The sequence below is a fragment of the Perca fluviatilis genome, chromosome 14 (genome assembly GCF_010015445.1).
Source record: "Perca fluviatilis chromosome 14, GENO_Pfluv_1.0, whole genome shotgun sequence".
In the NCBI taxonomy this organism is placed as follows: Eukaryota; Metazoa; Chordata; class Actinopteri; order Perciformes; family Percidae; genus Perca; species Perca fluviatilis.
Window position 1 is genome coordinate 11,532,564 of NC_053125.1, and position 23,765 is coordinate 11,556,328.

At 39.9% G+C, this 23,765-nt stretch overlaps 1 protein-coding gene across 2 annotated transcripts in view; it reads left to right on the forward strand.

The window, feature by feature from the left end:
- The first annotated feature begins 3,114 nt into the window (after window positions 1–3,114).
- LOC120573489 (pyruvate carboxylase, mitochondrial-like) overlaps window positions 3,115–23,765 on the forward strand; it is a 156,925-nt gene continuing 136,274 nt past the window's right edge. The window contains exons 1-4 of one of the 2 annotated variants that reach the window (XM_039823244.1): window positions 3,115–3,575; window positions 17,931–18,067; window positions 21,160–21,253; window positions 21,863–21,953. In XM_039823244.1, coding sequence (XP_039679178.1) covers window positions 3,574–3,575; window positions 17,931–18,067; window positions 21,160–21,253; window positions 21,863–21,953 — 324 coding nt within the window. In that variant the 5' untranslated portion in view covers window positions 3,115–3,573. Of the gene's footprint in view, window positions 3,576–15,691; window positions 15,819–17,930; window positions 18,068–21,159; window positions 21,254–21,862; window positions 21,954–23,765 lie in introns of those variants that run through there. The other variant, XM_039823245.1, reaches the window with a different exon arrangement.

Below are 23,765 nucleotides of genomic sequence, written 5' to 3' on the forward strand. Positions count from 1 at the left end.
AAACTAAATTAGTAAAACATTGTCATAGGTGAACACTGGGGGGTGAAAGGTCACTTGGACGGTAAGAATTGACCACGGCCAAACACATCTCTGACATTTGTGCACCCTTTCACGTACCCTGTGATCTTCAAGTGTAGTGAGGGGCCCCATACAAATTCTTTTTGGCTAGGTCCAATGTGTCCAAGCTACACCAGCACTGGTGATGTAACACTTGCATCCTATGGTTGGCCCACTTGGCATGACTAGGAGCACTCTCTCTGCTTCTAAAGGAGGTGTGTTAGAAACTATGAGACTATGGTATTAATCACAACCTTTAAGGCTGGGTTGCACCAACAAGGATTAATTTAATCTAAGGTTAGTTCTTATTAAAAAACTAGGTTTAAAATGAGTAAATCCAGATTTAAAATTAAGCAGAGCGCTGTTGCACAATTTAAAACTAATCTTTGTTTAGTAAATGCAAGTGTATTGATGTGAACAAAAATTAAGCTGGAGCTAAACCTAAATTAAAATAAATAAATAATTGTGTGTGCTGTAGTAAGTAGGCCATCAGGATAAAATGTTTTAGAATTTTTGGCTGCTCTATTCCTTATCAAAACATTACATTGTTTGCTAGCTAGCTAAAAAGTCGGTTAGTTAGCCTGCTCTGTCCTTAACAAAACATTACATTGTTTGCTAGCTAGCTAAAAGGTCAGTTAGAGCACAGAAGCTCTAATTTCTTTCTTTGAGAAAGACTTGTTGGCTGAATTAATGGAGCAATATGGCCAAATAATATTTGGCAATAATCCGGTGGCATAAGATCTCAGGGCCACCTTGAGTTGAAGCATTGGTGACTTTACAGCTGCAATCCTTTCACTGCCATGTTTGACAGTTGGTCCAATCTTTGTGCAGCTCCAGAACAGTTCCCTTGCTGAACCAGTATCTTGAGAGAAATTCAGCAGCATTAAATAACTCCATTGGGTTGAGTCTGTCTCTTACTGTTACTTAAATATTTGTCTCAATCCATCAAAAAATTTATTTGAAATTGGAGATTAACGTTATGGTGCAACATAATTAAATTATTAGAGTAATAACTAAACTGACATTTCAAGAGAGGTTTAAATTGAATCTTTTTATTTTATCTCTAGTTTTAAAGCTTGGTATAATGATTTCAAGTTAAACAATGATTTAATCGGGTTTAACAATCCTTGTTGGTGCAATGAGACTGCCTAAAGACAGGCAGAGGGAGAGAGAGAGAGAGAGAGAGAGAGAGAGAGAGAGAGAGAGAGAGAGAGAGAGAGAGAGAGAGAGAGAGAGAGAGAGAACAGTATAATTATAATAGTGACAGTGTAAGGTTATCAGAAAAAAATAGGTCAAAGTTAAGACAAATCATAGGCTATTTTAACTGATTAGGAATTCCAATCTTAATGTAACTAAGATTAGTTTTGTGTCTCTAATTTACTCCTTTAAAGACATAACTGATTGTAACATTCATTTTTGCCCCTGCCATAATTCTGGTTGATTTTGAATGCGTCCTCTTTGGAATGTCATTGACACAGACTCTGTTATCTGAAACTGATAAGAGAACACACAAGAGTTGAGAAACAATCAGGTATGAGTGTACCCTGTGTGTCATTGTGTCTGTGTATGTGCTGAACTTCTGTCATTACGCCACTACATGTAAACGTGGATAGATGCACAAAATCCAACAAATTAAAGACATTTGGCTTTGATAAGAGACAATGTTAAAAAAAGTCTTGATTGCGGTTTAGGGTTGTACAAATGTCTTCCTGGCTTAACTGTTGATTTTCATTGAAATATTATATTAATATTAAGCTGTAGCCTACTGGGTGTATTTCCCCTTTAAATCAAGTTGCAGGTCAGGATCAGTGTTAGAATAAGGAGGTAATGAATGAATTGCTTTAATGCAATGTCCTCACAGTTGTGTCTGTGTGTGATGCATGGTTCTTGATATAAAAGTCTATTGTCCACTTTACAAAGCAGGACTTACAAAGAACCATTTTAAGAGCCTGTAATCAAATCCTGTTCTTTTCAACTCTTTCCTGCACCAGTTTTCTTTCTTTCTTTCTTTCTTTCTTTCTTTCTTTCTTTCTTTCTTTCTTTCTTTCTTTCTTTCTTTCTTTCTGTGTTGAACTGAAAATGCTTCTCTGTATAGATATACCACTTGTTTGCATGTACAACTCACCTGCTATGCACTGACTAAAAGACTCAGGCTAGCAATGAATTGGAGCTGAACACTGCCTCCATTTTCCCTATAATTAGTAGCACATTACAGCAGACATTATAACTTGTCATGACAGGAAAAGCAGTTTGGTGTAACTAATAACAGTTAATCATTACACAACCGGCAAATACGGAACATTTGCATTCATTAGGAGTTGTGCTTCTGGCCACCCGAGGAATGTAAGTCCAATATTCACCCTCCTCTAAGCTCTGTTTTGGTCTCCACTGACTCCTGAAAAAATATGTGGCTCTTTAATGTGCCACTATGATAATATATAATTGTGTCTTTCTGCCATTTGGAGCCTTTTCACTATGAAATAACAATATTCCTAACAGCCGCTTATTATCTTTTTCTGCTGTCAAAATGTGGATACAATTTTCATATGGATGATTAAATAAAATAAAATTTTATAATCTCATTTGTCCCCAATTTATCAATTTATTTTAAATGTTTTATGAAAGACTTAATCCTAACTGACATTTTCCTCTGAAGCCATTTTGACATGCTGCAGTAGAAAAAACACAGGTGTAAATGTTAAAATGACTATGGCTATGACTTCACTTTTTCAGGGTCATGGTAGTCTGCATGCTGGCTCTTCTTAACACTATATTTTGTTACATGTACCGTACGGTAGCCTAACCTCCATTGTTACACCGTTACATTTAACCACATAGGTCTGTCGTTAGCATAGACTGTATATATAGCAGTCTATGGTCGTTGAGTCGCGAGCTCTTTAAATGGTGCCGCTCGTTGCGCGCTGACATGCCCTCTTCTGTGATTGGTTGGGAGCAGAAGGGGGCGTAGCCGGTTGCGTCACGTCAAAGCAAGGGATGAAGCTTATGTGTGTTTGTGTGTGAGAGAGAGAGAGAGAGAGAGAGAGAGAGAGAGAGAGAGAGAGAGAGAGAGAGAATTAATGTCAGGCAGGCGCAGTAGCAGACTCCTATATCCGACACGGAGACGGACGGTGCCAGCTGCTAGCTAAGTTAGCTATAGTAGACAGTTAACGTTAGCAACTAGCTTCAGAGTCTTAGCGCCTTTACTACACATGATATAAGGGCTTGAGCAAGAGTGTGTGTGTGATAGGGTGTGTCGACGCTTGAGTGCCCGTTTGGCCATCCCGAAGTCACTTCGTGTGTTTGTGTGTACATGTGTGTGAGTGTGTGCATGCGCGAGTGTGTGTGTATAAACTCCCCTATTCCTCTACTGAGCAGTCATCGTCTCTGTGATTGTGTGTGCGAGGTTAGCACTAAGTGAAGCAAACGCACACATAAACACTGATAGTCGACTGTCAACATTCCGTGTCCGGTAACCAGCGGATTCACATCATTTACTGACACCGACTCAGCACCAGCATGTGAGTACTGTTGGATAACGTGTGTGCACGAGTATGAATGAGTCGTGTGCGTGGGTGTCATTTAGTGCATTTGACTTAAAGACAAACCATTCCCCTTTTCTTCCTGGGTGTCTCAACTCGACTCGTGTAGCCTTTGGTTACTTGTGTCTGGCTGTCAACGTTGTTAAAGATGTTAGAAGTGTAGTGAGTCCAGCTATCATAGCTGCCTATATATTTACCTTAAATGTCCACAAGAAAACTATAGCAGTAGTTACCAAAGGGTCAACTGGCTCTGAGGTTGTTGCAAGAAGTCCCTCGCAAAATTAGGAACTTTTTAAATGGAGTTTTGTATTAGTAGAGTTTGCAGCATGGCAAAACATGCATGCAAACATTGTCACGGGTTACCCACTTTTACTTTCACACCTGCCGAATGGATAGTGAGGTAAAAATAATATAGGCTACTGTGGGGCTTCTTTACCAGATGTAGGTATTTACATGGAAATCCTGTTTTTTAAGAGTGGAATGCACTGCATTAGAGACTACGTCCCCATTCAGTAGAAAGGAATAAATGTCTGTTTACATGTTAAAACTTGTAGATTGCACAACAAAAGGAGCTTGTAACTATGTGGTGACCTGATTTCCCCTCCTGTTCTGTGTTGCAGAAATTTTGTCTGTGCTCTTTCACCTTTGAACCCGTGCATGTGTATCTGTTGTGTCAGAATCATTTGACTGCACGGTTTGTTCATCCTCAAAGCAACCTTTACTCTGCTTTAAAGAGCGGTCCATGTAGAACAGCTGTCCCATCCCAAGCCTCAGGGAGGCACAGTGGGAGCGGTGTAGTGATCAAGCAAAGGATGGTTATTTTCATAAGCAGAACTTGTAGTCAATCATCTAGCAGGGATGTGTTCAGAAAAATGCAGACAGGAAAGGGCTGTAGTTAGCTTTTTTTGGGGTATTAGCCCTCTTAAAGTGACTGCCATGGCCTTGTGTGTTTGATGGACATGTGCCATTCGCTTATTCACCTTGATGTTATTACTTGTTGCAGTAGTGCCAAGGTAATAGACTGAAAATGTTCAAGGCAACTGGGACACATGACATCTATCATAGTTTTTTATCAGAGGTTTAGTGCTCCCTTTTTCATGAACACACATTCCACCTCAGGAATCTCTAAGGATGACATTTGCAAAGTTATTTTAGCCCATTTTGAGTTGTCAGATAATTTGACATGGTACTTTATCAATTGACAGTACTTCTAGTGTTACTACCATCAGTTGTTTTTTAACTGTGATAAACACAGATACTTAAGTTTGGACTATGTAGTACAGGGCTCCAGACTGCGACCAAGTGGTCGCATTTTGCGAGCAAAATTTGAGAGTGTGCGACTGAATTTTACATCCAGTCGCACCTGTGTGACCAGTAATTTCTCTTCCCTCCCCCTTGTTTTTTAAAAAACAACGTTAAACGTGGATGGGGCGCGTCAATAAATCCGTAATCTGTGGCAGGCCAATGAGTGTGAGAAGGATATGGAATGTGTGGAGGGGGAGGGTCGTAAACGTCTGTCTGTGGGAAGGAGACAGATATCACAACCTGCCCTGTGCGTCTGAACAATGAGCAAGCCAACTATTGACTCGTTCTTCCGACCTGCGGCTAGTGTGCTAGTGCCAGAATATGTCACAGTCGGATGATGATTCAGAGTCAGAGGTTTGTGTGGCGAAAAAGGCCCGAACCCACCATTTTCGGGAAGACTGGCTGCAAGAATTCAGCTGGTTCAGGTACCGTAAGGAGACGAACTCCATGAACTGCGAATGTTGCAGCGCTACCCCACAATTGGGGGGAACACCAAGTTTGCCGACAGTGCAGCCAGGCACTTCGCAGTTTAAACACAATACACTAGTTAAACACAATCTTAGCCTCAAGCATAAAGGAAGCCGTGACATGTTAATAAATGAAAAAGCAACGCCACTGCTGGTTGCTTTTAGAAGACAAGAGACTGTAAATCAGAGCGCAGGTGAGGCAGAGATGATGTTGAAATTGAACACGGCCTTCTTCGTTGCTAAGGAGGAACTACCCTTCAATCACCAAATTCAAAAGCCATCTCGACCCCTAATGTTTACATACATTTAGTTAAGTATTGCTTTTAACTGTGAAATGACCAAAAGGCTACTAAGCACTTTGTTACTAAGCACTATTGTTTTTCTGAATGTATATGGTATATGTTTGTAATATTTGTACTGTCATGGCAGCGATGGTGCTGTCTGTTTACCTTCTATGTTGCATCTTCAGAAGTGCACAATAAAATGTGACGCTAAATTTGAAACGGCACATTGTAATTTCTGCATCTATTATCAAAGTATTTATTATTAATACAGTGGAAATTAGTAGAAATGGGAATATTTGGTTAGCATGTTCGATGTACGGTGTGTGCTCCTAAATTTTCTGGTTGCGCCCCTAAAATTTTCAGTTGGGGGGCCACTAGTGAAAAAAAGTTAGTCTGGAGCCCTGCAGTAGGATGCAGGGTGTCCTGCTATGCTCAGAGGATATTATACACTATATATATATATCTCACAAACCAGGCTTATGCTGATTTAAATCTTACTTCCTAAAAGTTTTAAAATTGGTTTGCGTGTCTTTTAGTATAAATTAAATCAAGAGTCCTATAGTTGTTGGGGAAGAGTGCAGAGAGAACATTTTGAGCTCAAGTGTTTTGCATTAAAAGTGGTACAGCATGCCTCTCAGCAAATGTGTTGCCTCTTATGTCTGCACTTAAAAATGCATGCATCTATCTCGCTGCATCTGTGTTTCTAGTTTGCATTGTAATAATTAGCATTGCTTTTTAAAGAAAATGTATCCTTTTATCATTTCTGAATACATTGTCATGACTAGGGGTGGGAATCTCTTGGCACCTCACGATTGGATTCCGATTCAGAGGCCTTCGATTCTAAACCGATTATCGATGCAAAAAAAATGTTATGTACATTTCCATGCGTGATTTTTAAAAATATACATATAAATCTGAGTTTGCTACTCACTTCCTAGACAAAGCAGCTAGACAAAGCTTGGATTTTGACATATACATTATTTGTCAGACACAAGTTTGAATGAAATGTTTGTCTACTGAGGTTTTTATTTTGTAGTCATTCCATGCTTAAGCCTTAAACATGCTTGTCAAAGTCTCTTTCTCTCACAGTAATCTTCCATGTCAGAGGCTCAGTCATGTTTAAAGGTGGAGAATTGGCTTCTTAGAACATGAAACATGAGGTGGTCAGATGTAATGTGATAAAGTAGATGAACAGCCTATATGTGTTTTGCCTTATTATATATGTCTTATTAGATCATGTGTATACAAAATGTAATTTTTTTTCTTCCTTTTTGGCCATTTTTGTGTTTTTTTTTTTTTCTTTCTGCACTCTTGCCTAAACTTTTAAGTTGTTGTCCATTATCCCATCCTCTTTCAGTCACTCTGTTTTCTGATTTGTACTTGTCTGGAGACTTTTAAATAAAAATCAACACATCGTTCATTAACTTATCTGAATCGAGAATCGCGATGCATCTAAGAATCGATAATTTTTTCCCACCCCTAGTCATGACATGGTAACATATTTATCATAGTGTCAGTGTGTTTTACCATTAACATTGTGTTAGCAACTTATGTTAATGGTAACATACTTGGCCCAAACTAGACAATAGATGTTTTGAAAATACAATACTTGTGTATTTCAGTATGCATTGTACCCTCAGGGCTGTCAGCTAATTGAGGTCCTGACCTGTTGTTAGGGTTACCATGACATGAAAAAGTGACGAAAAACGATTAATGCTCCCTGGGAAACACTGGACCTTTTTCATACTGCCAGTGCACCATCCAGCAAATAGCAGTGATGATATGTGAGAGTTAGAGTGGAATCTGTCAGACTGGAAGGCAGGTAGTAAACAAAGACAGAGGTACCAGTGGTGAGAATAACCTAGCTGTGTCCCTGGCACTTTTACCTTCTAAAGGGCATGACATAAACATTATTTTACTATAATTCTTTTGCACCTTTTGCTGAAGGCATAAATAAAAAAAAATCGGACCAATCGAACAACAAAGTAAATGTTAAATTAAGCAATGAAGCAATGCAGCGCCACTACTCCACCAATCGTTCGTCACATAAAAAAATGTCTTTCTTTCCCAACTGATATTCCATTGGTTTCTCTCCCTGCTATGTCCTGTCCTGCTGGAAATGCTTCAGACTAAGGAAGTGCTATTTCATTGGGCCTCAAAGCATTTACTGATAATATGGTAGTTATGGTTCATGATAGATTGATCCAACTGCGATTAGCAGGTGTACAGGAGAATCTTGAAACCCCGCATGAATGTTAAGCTGCTTCTTCCCTAAAGGTTCAGTGAGATCAAAGAGGGTCTAGGTAGGCAGTACTTTGTCCTTTTACAAAATGTAAAGAATTTTCTTGAGCAGAGGATTTATATACAAGGTTAAGTAATGTCCTGGCTTCTATTGAACTTGTTCTGCTGCAGCCCAGTGAACATGAGAAAAGGAGTCTAGGACAGCAACATGCACTTTAAGAATTATGGAAGAAATTGTGTGTTTTTCCAACACATTATATCCTTAAGAGCAGCCTGTAGCAGCAGGAGACTGGGACATCTTGTTGACACAGCTGGTAAAGGGGCAGAGTGACAGTGAAAGTCAACAGCAAAATGCAGCAATTTCATTTGGCTCTACTAATCCTGTCAATGTACCACAAATTGTACTTTGTTACAACTATCTTTCACGTTTTTTTTGTATTTTTTTTTAAGATTATTTTTTGGGCTTTATCCGCCTTTTAATCGACAGTACAGCTAGGTGAGAAAGGGAGGGGGGAGACATGCAGGAAATCATCACACGTCGGACTCGAACCCTAGACCACTGCGTCGCCGTCCAGGCATAAACCTCCAAGTATATGTGCGCCTGCTCTACCCACTGAGCCAACCCGGCCACAACTATCTTTCTTGTTTGTTGACGTAGCTAAGTTCAAAATGAGTAATATCTATTTGGGCTCATTTATATTAAGAGATATGAAACATGTTTAATCAGGGAAATGTCTTTTTAAATTATGCTTTTGAGGAAACTTAATACAGTATTAATGTCTTGCTCAGGGGTCCTTTTTCAGATGCTTCCTGTATTTCTTGTTTACGTCTTTACGGCAGAGTTTCCCAGACTCCTTGTGAATTCGAACCCACGGTCTACTTCACCGCAAGATCAACATTCTAACCTTTTATGCCACAATTAACCACTTTTAAAGTCCAGTCACACGCATTTGTTTTGTCTACACAAACGTGGTCAGCCTCGGTAACCTTGTTCTTGCTGTCTGAGCATGTGTTGCTGTTGATAATTGGGACATTTTTCGACATTGACTGTACACAGACGGTCCTAAGCTTAACTTTAGCGCACATCGAACTGTATATTACTGCAATCTTCTGTGCAAGGAATGACATCGGTTTTGTAGTTCTGGACAGTCTGGCTTGTACTATTATACTCAGTCTATTATTGCATTGTCTTGGAGAGGCTGTGACTTAAGTTATTTAAATAGGAACCTTAAAATAACGACATGAGGACGGAGGTTAATGACAGTAAAGTGTTTGATAAAACACAATATAATTAAGAGCTTTGTGGAATACTGTTATAAGCCTGCTAGCTATGCTAGCTCCCGCAGTTACAACCCTACCCACACTATGTCCCTTCCCCTCCTGCTTTCAGGTGTCTTTTCACAGCAATCTGCATTGGATTTGTCTGTATTTTGATTCCTGTATGTCTTCCCATCCATCCATCTTCGTCCGCTTATCCGGGGTCGGGTCGCGGGCACAGCAGCTCCAGCAGGGGACCCCAAACTTCCCGAGCCACATTAACCAGCTCCGACTGGGGGATTCCGAGGCAAGGTTGGAGATATAATCCCTCCACCTAGTCCTGGGTCTTCCCCGAGGCCTCCTCCCAGCTGGACATGCCTAGAACACCTCCCTAGGGAGGCGCCCAGGGGTCATTCTTACCAGATGCCCAAACCACCTCAACTGGCTCCTTTTGACGTAAAGGAGCAGCGGCTCTGCTCCGAGTTCCTCACGGATGACTGAGCTTCTTACCCTCTTGAGGAAACCCATTTTGGCCGCTTGTACCCTGGATCTTGTTCTTTCGGTCATGTATGTCTTACCTCAGTGGTTCCCAACCTGGGGTCCGGGCAACCCTTAGGGGGGCGGCAAAGATCACAGGGGATGCGCAAGACTTTACCTGGTTTAAGGTTGAGGTAAAAAACAAATATTATGTTAAAGAAATTATGATAATACACTAGAATATATAATGTATACCAAAGTCTGTATAAAAACTATATATTTTTGTTCTCGCTTAAAATTGTAGGCAGGCTACCCTGCAGTCAGGTGCAGTTGACTTAGTAGGCCAAACCTCCGGGACCTCTTAACCTGTGACCCTTGCTGTCATCAGGTCAGCTGGTAGCTGCTATCCTCCTCGTTTTTCCTGCCGCCACGGCATCACTATTTTATGAATGAAACATGGCGGAGAAACGTAAAAGTGCAAAAAAGCTTTCCTTAGGACGTGCCATTTCTGTGTCTGTAGCTTTAAATGATATTGAGGAGGAGAGAGGGGGGGCAAGGTGGAGGGTGGGGGTGTAGCCTTGACCAACTGCCATGCTTTGCTCGTTTGCAATCCATGATGTCTCTCTAGTTCTCATGGGCAGGCAGAGAAAGGGGAGGTAACCTTTCCCCTTATGACGACATAAAGGGAAGATTCCAGATTGGCTCATCTGAGCTTTCATTTTCTGTAAGGTGGAGCAGGATACCCAGGGCTCGGTTTACACCTATCACCATTTATTGCCACTGGGGGACCATAGGCATATTAATGTTAAAAAACCTCATAAAGTTAAATTTTCAGCCATGGAACCTTTAACAGAACTAGACGTTTGCTGTAAATGGTGAAAAATAGATGCTCTGCTATTGCACAAATGCTGGCAGATAGCCATTGTATTTATTTGCCCCATGATCAGTTGATTAGGGCAAAGTTAAAGCTAGTTAAGTGTGTTTGTGTGTCACAATATTAGAAGCTGTGTGTGCATCAAAACAGAACTTTGATCTCTAAGAAGTTAATGTATGACCTGGAAATCATCTCTGTTCTTTTAAGATGCCCGACACACACAGGTTGTTCTCAGTGGCCTATGACCTGCAGGTTTAGACGTGTGTGTGTGTGTGTGTGTGTGTGTGTGTGTTTGGTTTTTTTTTTTTTTTTTTTTTTTTTTTTTTTTTTTTTTTTTTTTTGTGTGTTGTGTGTGTGTGTGTTTTTTTTTTTTTGTGTGTGTGTGTGTGTGTGTGTGTGTTTTTTTTTTTTTTTTTTGTGTGTGTGTGTGTGTGTGTGTGTGTGTGTGTGTGTGTGTGTGTGTGTGTGTGTGTGTGTGTGTGTGTGTGTGAGTGAGATTTAGAGACGGGACAAAAGAGAGAGCGGGTTAGTGAGTGCATTTGGCATGAAACGTTCCATTTTGGCTTTCCGACTGTAATTTAATTCAGTGCTTGTTTTGTGTTGCAGCAGTTTTGAAACTGAGGTTAGTGTTCAGAGTTGACGTGGGTTGCTCTGCCTGTGATGAGGAGAGTCAAATAGTGTGGTTTGTTTCTCATTCATTTAAATAACAAATTGTTGAGAAACAGCCAAGCCCTGCACAGGCAGAAATAGAATTAAATGTGCCTCTACTACCAAAATATAGTGTCTTTGTTTTATAATGATTTTTGTACTTCTCAGTTGACACTACTAATCCTTTGACCCTTTGTCAGTGCTTTATCTCTCACCTGAATTAGAATTGAAACTTCAGTCAGACTTCTGTTTTGCATTGTATTTGTTTCCTGGGAATTAAAGGGAGCTGTGGTACTCCCAGTGACTACAGCGACGACTCTGAAATATGTTTTAGTAATCTTGCGTGGTATCTTGTGAAACTAAATTATTGATCGAGTGGGGTGGATCTGAAAGAAGAAGACAACCCCACTATCCCTCTTTATCACTCACAGACTCAGTTAAAGGGAAAGGTCACATTCCTGTGCCACAGTAGGGATCTTTTCAAAGGCCAAGGGGAAACTTTGCCATATGTTTCTAGCTTTGACGTATCCGATAAATGTGATAGGAACTTGGGTACTAATCTGATCTATGACAAAACTGCTTAGTACAATTGATGCCTTTCTATATTTATAATACAAATACGCGACCTACTAAAATGGGAAGGGTGATGCTTATAAGCATTCCTCTTTATACCAAAATGAATAGGAACCTGCATGAATAATTAACGTTTACCTCACTGTGAAGCATGTGACTAGACATTAGTCATTCATTCATTGACAGGCTCGCTTGTAAAATGTGTCTGCCTTCAGTTTGTCGTATGTGTAATCAAGACAGTTTGATTGTATGCATTGTAACATTGGGATCACATGAGTATTCTGACCTCTGAGCTAGTCTGACTTAGTGTACAGGCCACTGGACAAAACTGATCCCAATCTAATCCATCTGAAAGAGATTTCCTTTGTTAGAGTTGTGAGTGTGGATAAAGCAAGAAAAGCTATTTGGATGACTTGGATTTTCTGTTACTGTTGTTAATTACTGCCTGTGCTTTTCTTCTAAAAACTACAGTGAACACAATACCAGTAACACCTATACAACTAAATGCAATCCATGAGTCTATTACTTAAAAAAAAACTTTTGATAAAGTTCATTTTTCTTTGGCTGTTATATCAAAGTGGGTTATATTGCTGTTATCAGATAAAGCTTGAACAGTGATTGAACTGAAAGGATATCAGTTAATATTGGGTGTAACCCCTCCCCCCAATAAGGATTAAAATACATTGATTGATCAAGTTGTAACTGCTCAGCAAGCTACTGTTATTGGGGTGGCTGTCACTCATTAGGGTGATAATGTGGATATTGATGGCAGTCATTTCTATCACTACTTTTAAACTGTACAAATGTTGTGCTATTACTAAAGTGTTGCGCATGATACTATACATTCCTACTTCATCAGTCAGAGCCAAATTGAATGCAAGTGAAATGTCATTGCTTATTTACTCAAGTAATATTGATTTTGTTCATGGCTGATCATGTGCCGGTCAAATGCATGATGCGTGATGTGGACTATGACGTAATCCTCTGAGCTCATGAGTACTCAACTGTGAGTGGAATTTGGTCTTGTTTGTCCACACAGGTCCCCCACTAATGTTTGCTTTGACTTCAGAAAAGACAGTATGATCAAACATTTTTGCTGGTCCCACTGATGAGTTAACATGGACTACATCGAAGTGAAACTACAGTAAATCATCATCAAAAGCTAGGGGTGTCACGATTTTGATTTCAAATCTGAAATTGATCAAAATGAGCTTTGGATTTCGATAGTCGCAATCAAAAACAGGATCGGCGATTCCTCCATTATATATTTTTCTCTCTCCACCCCCGCCTACTTGGGCACGTCCAAAGACAAAAACAACAACAGACACAGCATAACTTTTCGACTGGTAGCATGCAGCTAAAGAAACAGGGTAACGGTAGCTTACTGGGAGCCTGCGTGTTAACTATTCCAGACACCATGGCCACTGCTGGAGTTGGAGATGACAGAGAAACAACAGAACTAGAAAATGCTTCTGCTTCTGAAGTCACTGTGTGGCAATATTTTGTCTTTCCTGTGAGTGAGTTATGTAAACAAACAACTAAGGTAAAGCAGGTGGGCTCCGATCTTACGGGACTTCATGATGCATTCAGGTGCATCTCGTTAAACTAATGGTGCATTTTCATCAGTGTGAAGACCAAGATGAGTGTGTTCATCAAGTATACATATTTGTTTTTTAGTTAAGTTTTAGTGTTCACCTGCTCATTCAGCTTTTTTCAGTAAGAAATGGAACATTGAGTTTTATTTTCACCAGTTGCTTGCGAAGGTATCTGGTAAATTGTGTATTAGATACTTTTCAAAATACACACACTCAGTGCTCTGTCAGCTGTTAGGACACACATGCAATTACTATTATCTTCTTTTCTTATGTTCCTTCTTTCCTTTTATTTATTAGGCTAATCCTGATAAAGAGCAGTTTTATCTCTGAAGCATTCAGCAAATACACAAAAGGAGCCAAAACCATCAAAACTCTGACTCTAGGTGCAAAACCAAGATTCCCCCCAAATTGTACAGCCACAGCTCAAGTGTCTTTACCATTTGACATTCCTTTCATACCACAATTTATCCTTGAGTTGGCTTCATTGCATTTTGGCAAGGCGAGTCATACTCCCGGTGAACCACTTGCCCTGACACATTTAATTGTGTTGGCGTCATCAGTCAGTGCAGGGAGACGGAAAGGAAGGAGGGGAGAGGGTAGTGAGCTACATTTCAAAACTGTTTAATAATGGTATCAAAAAATATAAATAAATAATAATAAATGAATCCTAGAGAAAGATAGAGAAAAATAGAAGAGATGCTTCTGACAGAAGTAATAATTTCTTATTTGTGGTCCTCTAGTTAGGATGTAAAACACTATTGTAGAACCAAAGGTATAAAAATATCAAGACAGCATAACTGTCAAGAACTCTGCGTAGAGATATGTCCTCCAACTGTTCATTGGACTTTAGGAACAACAGGCTTTCTGTGTTTGGGTGTGTTTTTGATCACTGTGCACTATTTCAGCTCAGGAAGTTTGGTTCCTCTGCAGGCCACAGTGTCTGGAAGATTTCCAGTTTTAGAAGATCAAAGAGCATTTTAGATTACAGGCCTCCTCTTAAATTAACCATCATTAGGCTACTGGCTGCCTGGTAATATTTTCTGTACATATTATTTATGTACTTAAATCAGTGCATGCTGGTGTTGTGACTGTTTTCGTAATTATGTTTCTGCAAAATGTCACTTTTTTAAAGAAATTGATAAACTGGTTTCCTTTTGACACCCATACAGTTTGGCTCGATTGTAGTAGAGCTGTTCAGTTTTGATTTAATATCATTACAATATATACCTTATGATAGGACACTAAGTGATTGTATTACTTAGTTAACCTATTGTCTTTATTGGGCCTTTAAAGCTGAATAACAGGTTTGTGAACTCATTTGACTAGCTGAGAGGAATGAGCAGGTAATTCCACAATGTTAATACAGTACATAAATTTATCATAGACCATATCACTCAACCTTAAAATACTTATCTGGTATGATGGTTGTAATTTAGCTGTATTGGAGAGATGCGGTCAAAGCAGGACACACGGGTAGTATTTGACCTATTTTTGCCCGTCTGCTGTTGTCTCCCTGTTGTATTCAGGCCCAGGGAAACTATCGGTTTCTTAGTGTGACACTGTGGCTTTTGTGTGGATACAGGATACTGTTTCAGCTTGAGCTTCCACTGCATACAGTCTTCAAACAGTCCCAGGGCATTCATTGGTAGTCTCAAAAGTCATTTGTTCTTGATTCACTTCTTTGTAGTTAATTGTTCATTCATTCATTTGTCCATTTACCAATAAGTCACACACAATCATATTAAACCTCACTAAACTAGAACTAAGAAAGTTCCCACTGTAAAAGGAGATTCTGAGTAAAGATATTACATTAGCCCTACTTGCTTTATGCCATCCAATCTGGGTGATCTGGTATCTCAGCAGTCTGTCTCACATTCTTTCCACAAGTCAACCGAGACATGTTAGCAGACCTGTTTTATTGGTAATAAATAACTGTAAATCTACACAGGACATATGTGGTCATTCACCTTTTTTACGTGAAACCCTGCAACCATGGGTAACAAACAGGAAGTACTTGGGCATGATGAGACTTGGCTTGAGAAGCGGAGGTTTTTTTTTTTCTGTCTGGGTTAATGTTACCATGAAAAGTTAAAAGTTTGGAGAAGCTGCCAGCACTCATTGTGAGCTGAGGCTTTTTGGATAAATGTCTAACTTTTGTTTATAGTTTAGGATATGACCTTTTGTAGATGTTTTTGTATGTGCGCTGCTTGAAATGTATAATGAACCAAACGTATCCTTAAATATAACTTGACAAATCCGTTTGGTTTGGTTCATTTCATTATTTTATGTGCACATTTCCAAGGAGTGGCACTTTGTCAGCTTAGTTGTGGTCTCTGTTGACTGCATTGCTGTTGTTTGACCACAGTGTGGCAGCAAAGGACTGTCAGTGAGGTGTAGCCTTGTCGTCAGACCAGAAGAAGAAGCCTTTACCTCTGCAGACTTCACTCCTAAAGCTGCCTGTTTAGTCATAGTGAATGAGCCACTTACATCAACTTGACAAGGTAGTTATGTGTTATTTTTATACCTTTTTGTGTACCTGTGCCATTCACATGCAGCTGTGGCTAACATTGTCTGCGTATGTTTGCTAACAGGGTGCTTCAATTTAGTAATTGAATTTGTTAAGGGGATAGTAAATACAGCCATCAAACCAAAATGGCATTGTTGGGTACAATGAATGATTTGGTTTGTTTGTGTGTTTTGTTCACTGAAGAAGTTGACTTTTTCATGCGATAGTTGGTGATGTAGTCTGGACAATGACTAAGGCACTAAGGAAACAGGAAACCGAGCTCAACTGAGACAGACTTTGGAGTATTTTATTCAGTATTTAACATTAATTCATGTACAGCAAGTGTATAACCCATCAATCACCCTAGTTGCTGGCCCTGTGGACAGATGTTTGCTTTTGAAAGATAAATATCAGCGAGTTTGTTTCTCTCCTACAATTAAATCTCTGAATGGGACTTATTAGGTGCAGTGTGTAGGCTTTAATCATAGTTTGTATGCTTGTATCTGACATTTCTGGGTTAGGAAAAACACCCTTAGTTAGTTAGCCTTCATTTTGTTGTTGTGATTTGAAAAAAAAAAGGCACCACAAACACACCAGAAGCTTGTTGTCTTTAATTTGACACACCTGCCGCTGATTGGTAGCTGCTAGGCAGAGCAGCTGCTGATTGGCTTTCTAACTCCCTTCTTCCTTTCATGACAATCTAATGATTAGTCAGCTGTGAGCTGTCATTCCAGCCTGACTTTCCTCTACACTTTATTCAGTTTTACTAAAATTGTCATATGAATGTGTTTTGAATTCATAAGCATTCTCTGTGCTTTTTTTTAATTTTATTTCAATAAAAAGAAAATGCCTACAATGTATTCAGTAACTAACCAAAGATATGTAATAGCTCCTGAATCACAATATGTGGTTGAGTCATTAATACATATTCATTTAAGGGCTAAAATAATAATAGGGAGAGACACCGCTATAACAGCCTTACAATAAGGCAAGGCAACTTTTATTTATATAGCACATATCAGCAACAAGGCAAATTCAAAGTGATTAAAAACTAAAATAATTAAAACTAAAATAAAAGCAAGCTAAAATAGAATAAGACAGGTATTAAATACAAGAATAAAAGTTACAGTGCAGCATTGAAAGAAATAAACAATTATTTGATTTAACAAAAGTCTTGAGCCTTGATTTTTAAAAGAACTGAGTGGACCTGCAGTTTTCTGGGAGTTTGTCATATGTGGCGCATAAAAACTGAATGCTGTTTCTCCATATTTAGTTCTGACAATAGGAAGAGATTTTTTCTAACTTAAACAGGATAAGATCTCTTCTATATTCCCAGCCATTATATAAGCAAACTGACATGGGCCAAGTTGCTTATCTGCAGATTGTATTCTATTTTCAACAGTCTTTTCACAAACCTTCATTGCAACAGAAGTCGGGGCCGCATTTCTCAAAATTATTCCTACAGCTTTTTTGTTATTAGTATCTTAGCATCCTCTATCATCCAAGATTCCTACTTAATATCTGCAACACCAATTAAAATGTTCGGAGACTTTACCATCCAGTTGAAAGGCACACACAACCCTCGGCAACAACTTAATAGGGCTTGGCTCTTTAGTAAATTTAATCTCTCTAAACAGGGCTCACACCTCCCCTTGTTTAATCACTTTCAAAGCATTATCATCCTCTTATCATTTTCCTTCAAGCATATTTTTTTCCACCTGAGAAGCTGAACTTAGCAGATGGTTTCTACGTAGAGATTGTAAGAAAGTATGAGTTGTAGGTTTTGGACAAGGCATTGTTTTTTTTTTTTCTTCTTCTAGATTTAATAATTGGCGTTCTTTTTGTTGAAGAACCAACATATATCATTTCTCATATTCTGTAGCACTTGAGACAGATAATATGTTGGATATCATGTCACAAAAAGTATATATTAACTATTTCTTGTGCGTGTGTTTGTAAAAATGCACCCATTTCCTGATCCATGTGTTCCCATCTCTATCTAGTATGTCTGGCTCTGTCGCCACTTCCCTTCACTTATCGCTGTTAGGTTTTAAGTGTGTATTGAGACATTGTGTATGTTAAACATTTTCTTGCTTTTACCTCTTAGGATGTTGAGGTACACTGTAGTCCGAGGCGGCCTCGGCCTGTTGACCGTGAGGAGGGCGTGTCTTTCCCCCCGCTTCACCCACTCTGCCCCGAAGACTGAGTATCGACCAATCAAGAAAGTCATGGTGGCCAATAGAGGTAAGAGACCCCCATCCAGGTCCTTAAAGTACTAATTCACCACTGAAGAAGACGAGTAAAGCAATTCACATAGCACCAATAAATTAAATGCAGTTTAATGTGGTTTCATTTATAATGTAAGTAAGTTATGACATGTTCAATCTTCTCCCAGGCAAAAGAGCTCTCAGACTCTTTTAATATGTAATGGCCAACATTTAGTTTGCCTTGGCACATGCTAATATTTAAGCACACATTGTATGTGGGTGGCTGCACAAGATAACTTTGTTTGCTTTAATCCAAAAGCCCTGAATATTTTTTTTAAGAATACTGGAAACCGAGGTGGAGCTGCAACCCCAATTCTCACAGTACACTAGGAAAGTGTGTGTGTGTGTGTGTGTGTGTGTGTGTATTAAACGGTTTTTGAACTGAAATGAATTTATAGGTGTTTTTCTCCACAAAACAAATTGAACCCACCACTAGGCAATTATACTTGTTTTTTCCTTTCTAAACTAATATAAATGGCCATTAAGGGTGGGGTCCACATTACTGGCATTGAGGTCTGAACGGAAATATAATTATAGAGAAGCCCAGAGTTTTCTAAACATTAAGCAGTCACCAGTGTGGTTGTCAACCCGCAGCACAAACATGACTGACAGGCCCTGGTAATACTTGTAATCACCGAACCCCCTCCTATCAATGCTAATGCTGTCCAGAGAGGCCTTCAGTGTGCAGTTAAAGTGACTCTGTCAGGTGACCTGCGGGATTTAAGTGACAAATAAAATGCATTTTATTCAAATTGCTTTTTAGAGCCTTCCATTCTATTCATTCCTGTAGGCACATTTAAAGTGCTTGATTTGGTCCAGTGTTTCATTATTTCAGATTATTACACGGCTTTGTTGAATACCAAATTCTGATTGGTCAATTGCAGCGTTCTACGGGCGGTTATTTCTGGATAGCAGACTCCTGCTATGTATGGATGGATGGTATAAATGGACTTGCATTCATATAGCGCCTTTCTAGTCTTCCGACCACTCCAAGCACTTTACTCTTTTCTCAAAAACACCATGGAATACTTTTCTAATATAATTTTTTAATATAGCCTATTTGAAGAGCACCAAACTTCCGGTTCATGGCAAATGGCTGAACTGTCCCCAGTAAAGAAAAGAGAGAGAGAACAAGAAAACAGCGCAGAAGATGCAAGAGGGGTTAAAAGACACAAAGAGCTGGGCAACGGAGAAATCAACCTACAGTAATTGAAGAAGACAGACATTAATTAAACACGAAAAGGAACACGGTACGGGCTACGGCAGTGTTTAGAGACTGGTTAATTGAAAAGAAAATGCCAGCAGACTTTGACAGTTACGGGGCAGAAAACCTCAATCAGGTGCTGTGATCATTTTATGCAGCTGTTCAGAGTTTACGTTGATACGGACGCAGTTCCAACCGTAGAATCTAACAGACTATTTTTTTTAAACAATGACATGATTTTTGAAATCAATACTTTGTGTCAAATTGATTTTCTTTCAACGAGTAGCCATGTCCTGCCACATCTTGGTCCTACATCACCCTTTTGGGGTTCATTTCGCAACAATGACCTGCTCGCTCTACATTATCCCTTACTTGATTGTTGCCTGGGTTTCCAATACGATTCCAATTCTGAACACGTGGTACTTTGTAGGCCTCCTGCTGCACATGATAAGTCTGCAATGCGCATATGCGTGCATACATTCAGTGTGTCGTCTTCCCCCTTCAATGTGATTCAAATAGATTGTGGCCTCTGCCACACTCACACGCAGCAGGGCTTTCCGTAAATTCTCTCTCCTTCACATCAGCGTGACGCGATATCAACGCCACATTAGATCACACTTGAATGCTTGTGTGTGTGTGTGTGTGTGTGTGTGTGTGTGTGTGTTGAAAAGAGACTGGACAATCATATCAGCCCAGATTCCACTTCACCAAGCACACCTCCTGTCTGCCATTGCTTCTCTGAACTAATATTCTCCTTTTCCCCACCTACCTCCTCTCTTCTCCTTCCCTTTGCACTCCCTGTCTTTTTCAGCACTTGTCAGATGTGATTTTCCTCTGAGCCCATTGCAGTCTTCATTTTTGCCCCATGTGACTTTGCTCCTTTTCACTCTCTTTTTCTGCATTCCTTACTTTGCGTCCCTCTTTTTTTTCTTTTCTTTTTTTCCCTTTCACTGCTTTTCTAGTCTCCTCTACCATCTTTCGGTACTTGAATTTTTTAAAACCTCTTGTGTCCTTTTTCTCTTTTTGTAATGTTCTTGTCTAAACTTTTTGTATTTCCTGACCTTCTGCTCTCTAGATTTCTCACCTTTAATCCATTACATTTTATCTGTCAGTCTCGTCCTTGGTCCTCTCTCATATTTCCATCCTTTTTATTTTACTGTTGTCCTCCAAAATTCTTTTCTTTCTTTTTTTTAACGCTCTTCAAATGTTTGAATGCTGACCCTTTCAAGCAAGAACAACACATCTTACTAGTTTCCAGTGACTACATTCTTTTCTCCCTCAAACTGTGTGTTGCTTGAAAAACAAGTCTTTGGCTCCAGTGACAGCAAGATAAAAGGCAGGCAGTGTTTGGGTTGTCTAAAGCAGAGATTTTACACTCTGTATTCTCAAACCTTAGAAAAAACAGTGGAGTTATTGCACTGTCTGTTGTTATTTTGCACAGTGTGACGAAGTACACCAGATGGATTTGTCTTGTTTTCACATCTCATGTATGGCATAAAAAATTCAAAGTTTATTTTATTCTCTCAGCGGAGGCATTTGTCGCAAAATAGGGCCAATGCTACAGGATGTTGATAAAATCATAGAAAATGTGTGCTTTTGAAAAATAGATGATGAAAGGAAAGACTAACAACTACAACCTCCCCGCTACACACAATCCACTAAACTGTGGATCACAAAGACTCATTTAAATAATAAAGAGAATAAAAGTGGAGAGGAAGGGCAAAATTTAGGAAGGAAGGGAAAGAAAGGAAACTGGTAGGCAAAATATAGCAAAGCAAAACCCAGACAACATGGCTGGTGAATTAGAAAAATGACCACCTCCCGCACCATCCATGCATCACATATGTCTTCCTCTTTTCTCCCAGGTGAGATCGCCATCCGTGTGTTTAGAGCCTGCACCGAACTGGGGATTCGAACTGTGGCCGTCTACTCTGAGCAAGACACTGGACAAATGCACAGGTACTGAGCTCCGCACATTGGAGCCAAATGGGTCCACGCAGGTTTAGCGTAACCGACAGATGTCTTAGTAAAGTGCTGGGCTGCCACTGCTGGATATCGACCATGAAATGCTAGCAGGTGATTAGAGCCAACAGCAATTAAAGGAAGCTTGGGAGCATTTCTTTCCTATGCCAGAGCTTTGGTCCAGTTCTTCGTTTTTCACTTGGTATTAAGTGAAGACATGAGTATAATCGTATCGACATTCCAAACATTCAGGTAACCGCGCTGCTTCGCTTACATGCACCAACATCCTAATCTCCCTCACTGTTAGCTTTTTCTACGCCTCTCTGAGTTTTTAATGTCTCCGTCTTTTTAAATGCCTTTCACTGACTAGTGCATGTTGTTGTAGGCTCGCTCATTCTCCATAACACAAACCTATTGGGCGCTAATTTGAGTAATTAAAAAGGCTTTTCTTTTGACTTAATAGCGGTGTCTCCTGAGCTTGGATATGCTGCTATGAGGGCTTAATGGTTGGGCGCTTAAGAGCTGGTGCACATCTGTGTTTTGTTTGCTTCTGCTGTCCTGCTCCCATCACACTGACGTCAAACCCTTTTGACCGTGTTTTCACAGGCAGAAGGCAGACGAGGCTTACCTGATTGGAAAAGGCCTGCCACCTGTAGCGGCATACCTGGACATTCCTGACATCATCAAAGTAGCCAAGGTAACAGATGGTACTTAATAAAGTGGTTCCCCCACTGAAGACTAACGCTACCGTTGTTTGCTTTACCTGTAAACCGGGAAGCGTTGCTTTTACATTTGAACCATGGTTTCCCCATTATGGTTAATACCAGTGTACTCAGCCTGTTGGAGTAGTTTTAATGCTTAATGACTCCTGTGGGCCTGGAAGAGCAGAAAATATCCCTCGTGATGTCATTAGGGTTTTCTCGGCTTGTGCTTTGAAGAATGCAAATTCTCATTGGCCAGCCAGTGTTTTAAAACCTGGGGGCTGTGGACCTTCAGAGACATGGGCAACGGAAGATCTAACAACTTGACTCATAGTTGGGACTAGAAATACATATTTTTAAATGTCATTTGCAGGTTCCCCTTTTATGAAAGCAATACTAATTTGGTACCGAAAACCTTTTTAATTCTCATCTGCTAGAATGGGGGGAAAAAAATGGGTTTGAAGTATTGAAGGAATTCATGAGAGCAGCTTGCAGTGTGTCGTCATGCATCGGCTCCATCACACACCGAGAGGTGGTGCAATTAGGACAGATTTGGTTGAGAGCAGTGTAACTCCATGTTCAAAAACATAACTAAGCTGAAACAAGCCATACCATTTCTCTTTGTTTGAAGGCTTTTACTTTTGAAGTAGTGTCTTGAATTGGCATGAAAGGGAAAGTTTTTCATCCGGTAGGCAATTAACGTAGCTTAGCATAATAAAAATATTCTAATAAGCTTTACTAACACTAGCACTTTTAAAAACAAAGTTACAAAGTGCTTTACGTGATTGTACAATGATTAGGACTGGAATCAGGGAAACGGCTTACCTGAGTGTTCAAAGTAAAAAAAAAAAAAAAAACGCGCCTATCAACACCTCTAAAGCTCCCTAATCACCATGTTGTATCATTTATTTAACCGAAAGCAGCATCCGACAGAAAGCAAAAAGTAAAAATGACAAATTGTAATTTTAGGGAGAGTTACATGCAACTGTGTTTCCTTGATGTGTTGTGCTAGGTATTTTTTTTTTTTCGACTTGAGGAAAAAACCTTCTACCTTCCTGTAGTTTGAAACTGTTGTCGATGAAACTAAGCCGAAAAGTGACAGACAATCGCTTTTCGTTCCTTTCTGTTCAGTCTATATTTAGCTTGGTTTAAAAGAAGGAAAAGGCAACAAACTTCTCTCCGTCCATCCCTCGAACACCTGCCCCGTGTTTGTCTTCCTTCCCCGTTTCCTTCCCTTTGCCCTTTGCCTCCACTTTTCCTCTTCTTGTTGCTGCTGCCCTCTACCGTTTCACTCGTTTTTTTCAATCATTTTCTCCCTCATCTTCTCTCCCCCACTTATCACTGTGTTAGATCAGATCGGCTCCTTGTTACCGCCTTTCCCTCCCTCCAGGACGTGCTGCCAGTTGTTCATTATCATTTCTCAGATCAATCTCTCACGGTTGATAATTTTCTGCGTGGGCATGTGGTCAGTCAGCCAAGTCGGGGAGCCTCCGCCTACAACGCATTTCTCAAAAATCCTTCTGCCTATCTGGGAGCCCAGCCACCCCATGCCAGCAAAGCAGCGTGTCTGTGTGTGTGTTTTCTTATTTTTCTTTCTGTTCTGTTCTGTTCTCTCTCACTTTCACATTCAGTGGATGTGTAACTATTCTTCACACTGCGTATCACTCTATTAATGTGTGAGCAAAATAACCACTGGTCTCTGTCCCAGTACCTTCTGTGTGTGTGATGTTGAATTCGAAAAATGTGTCTGCTTGCAACTGTGGAAGCAGGAGTGTAGGATCTTGCTTGTATGAATTTGTGCCACCCTG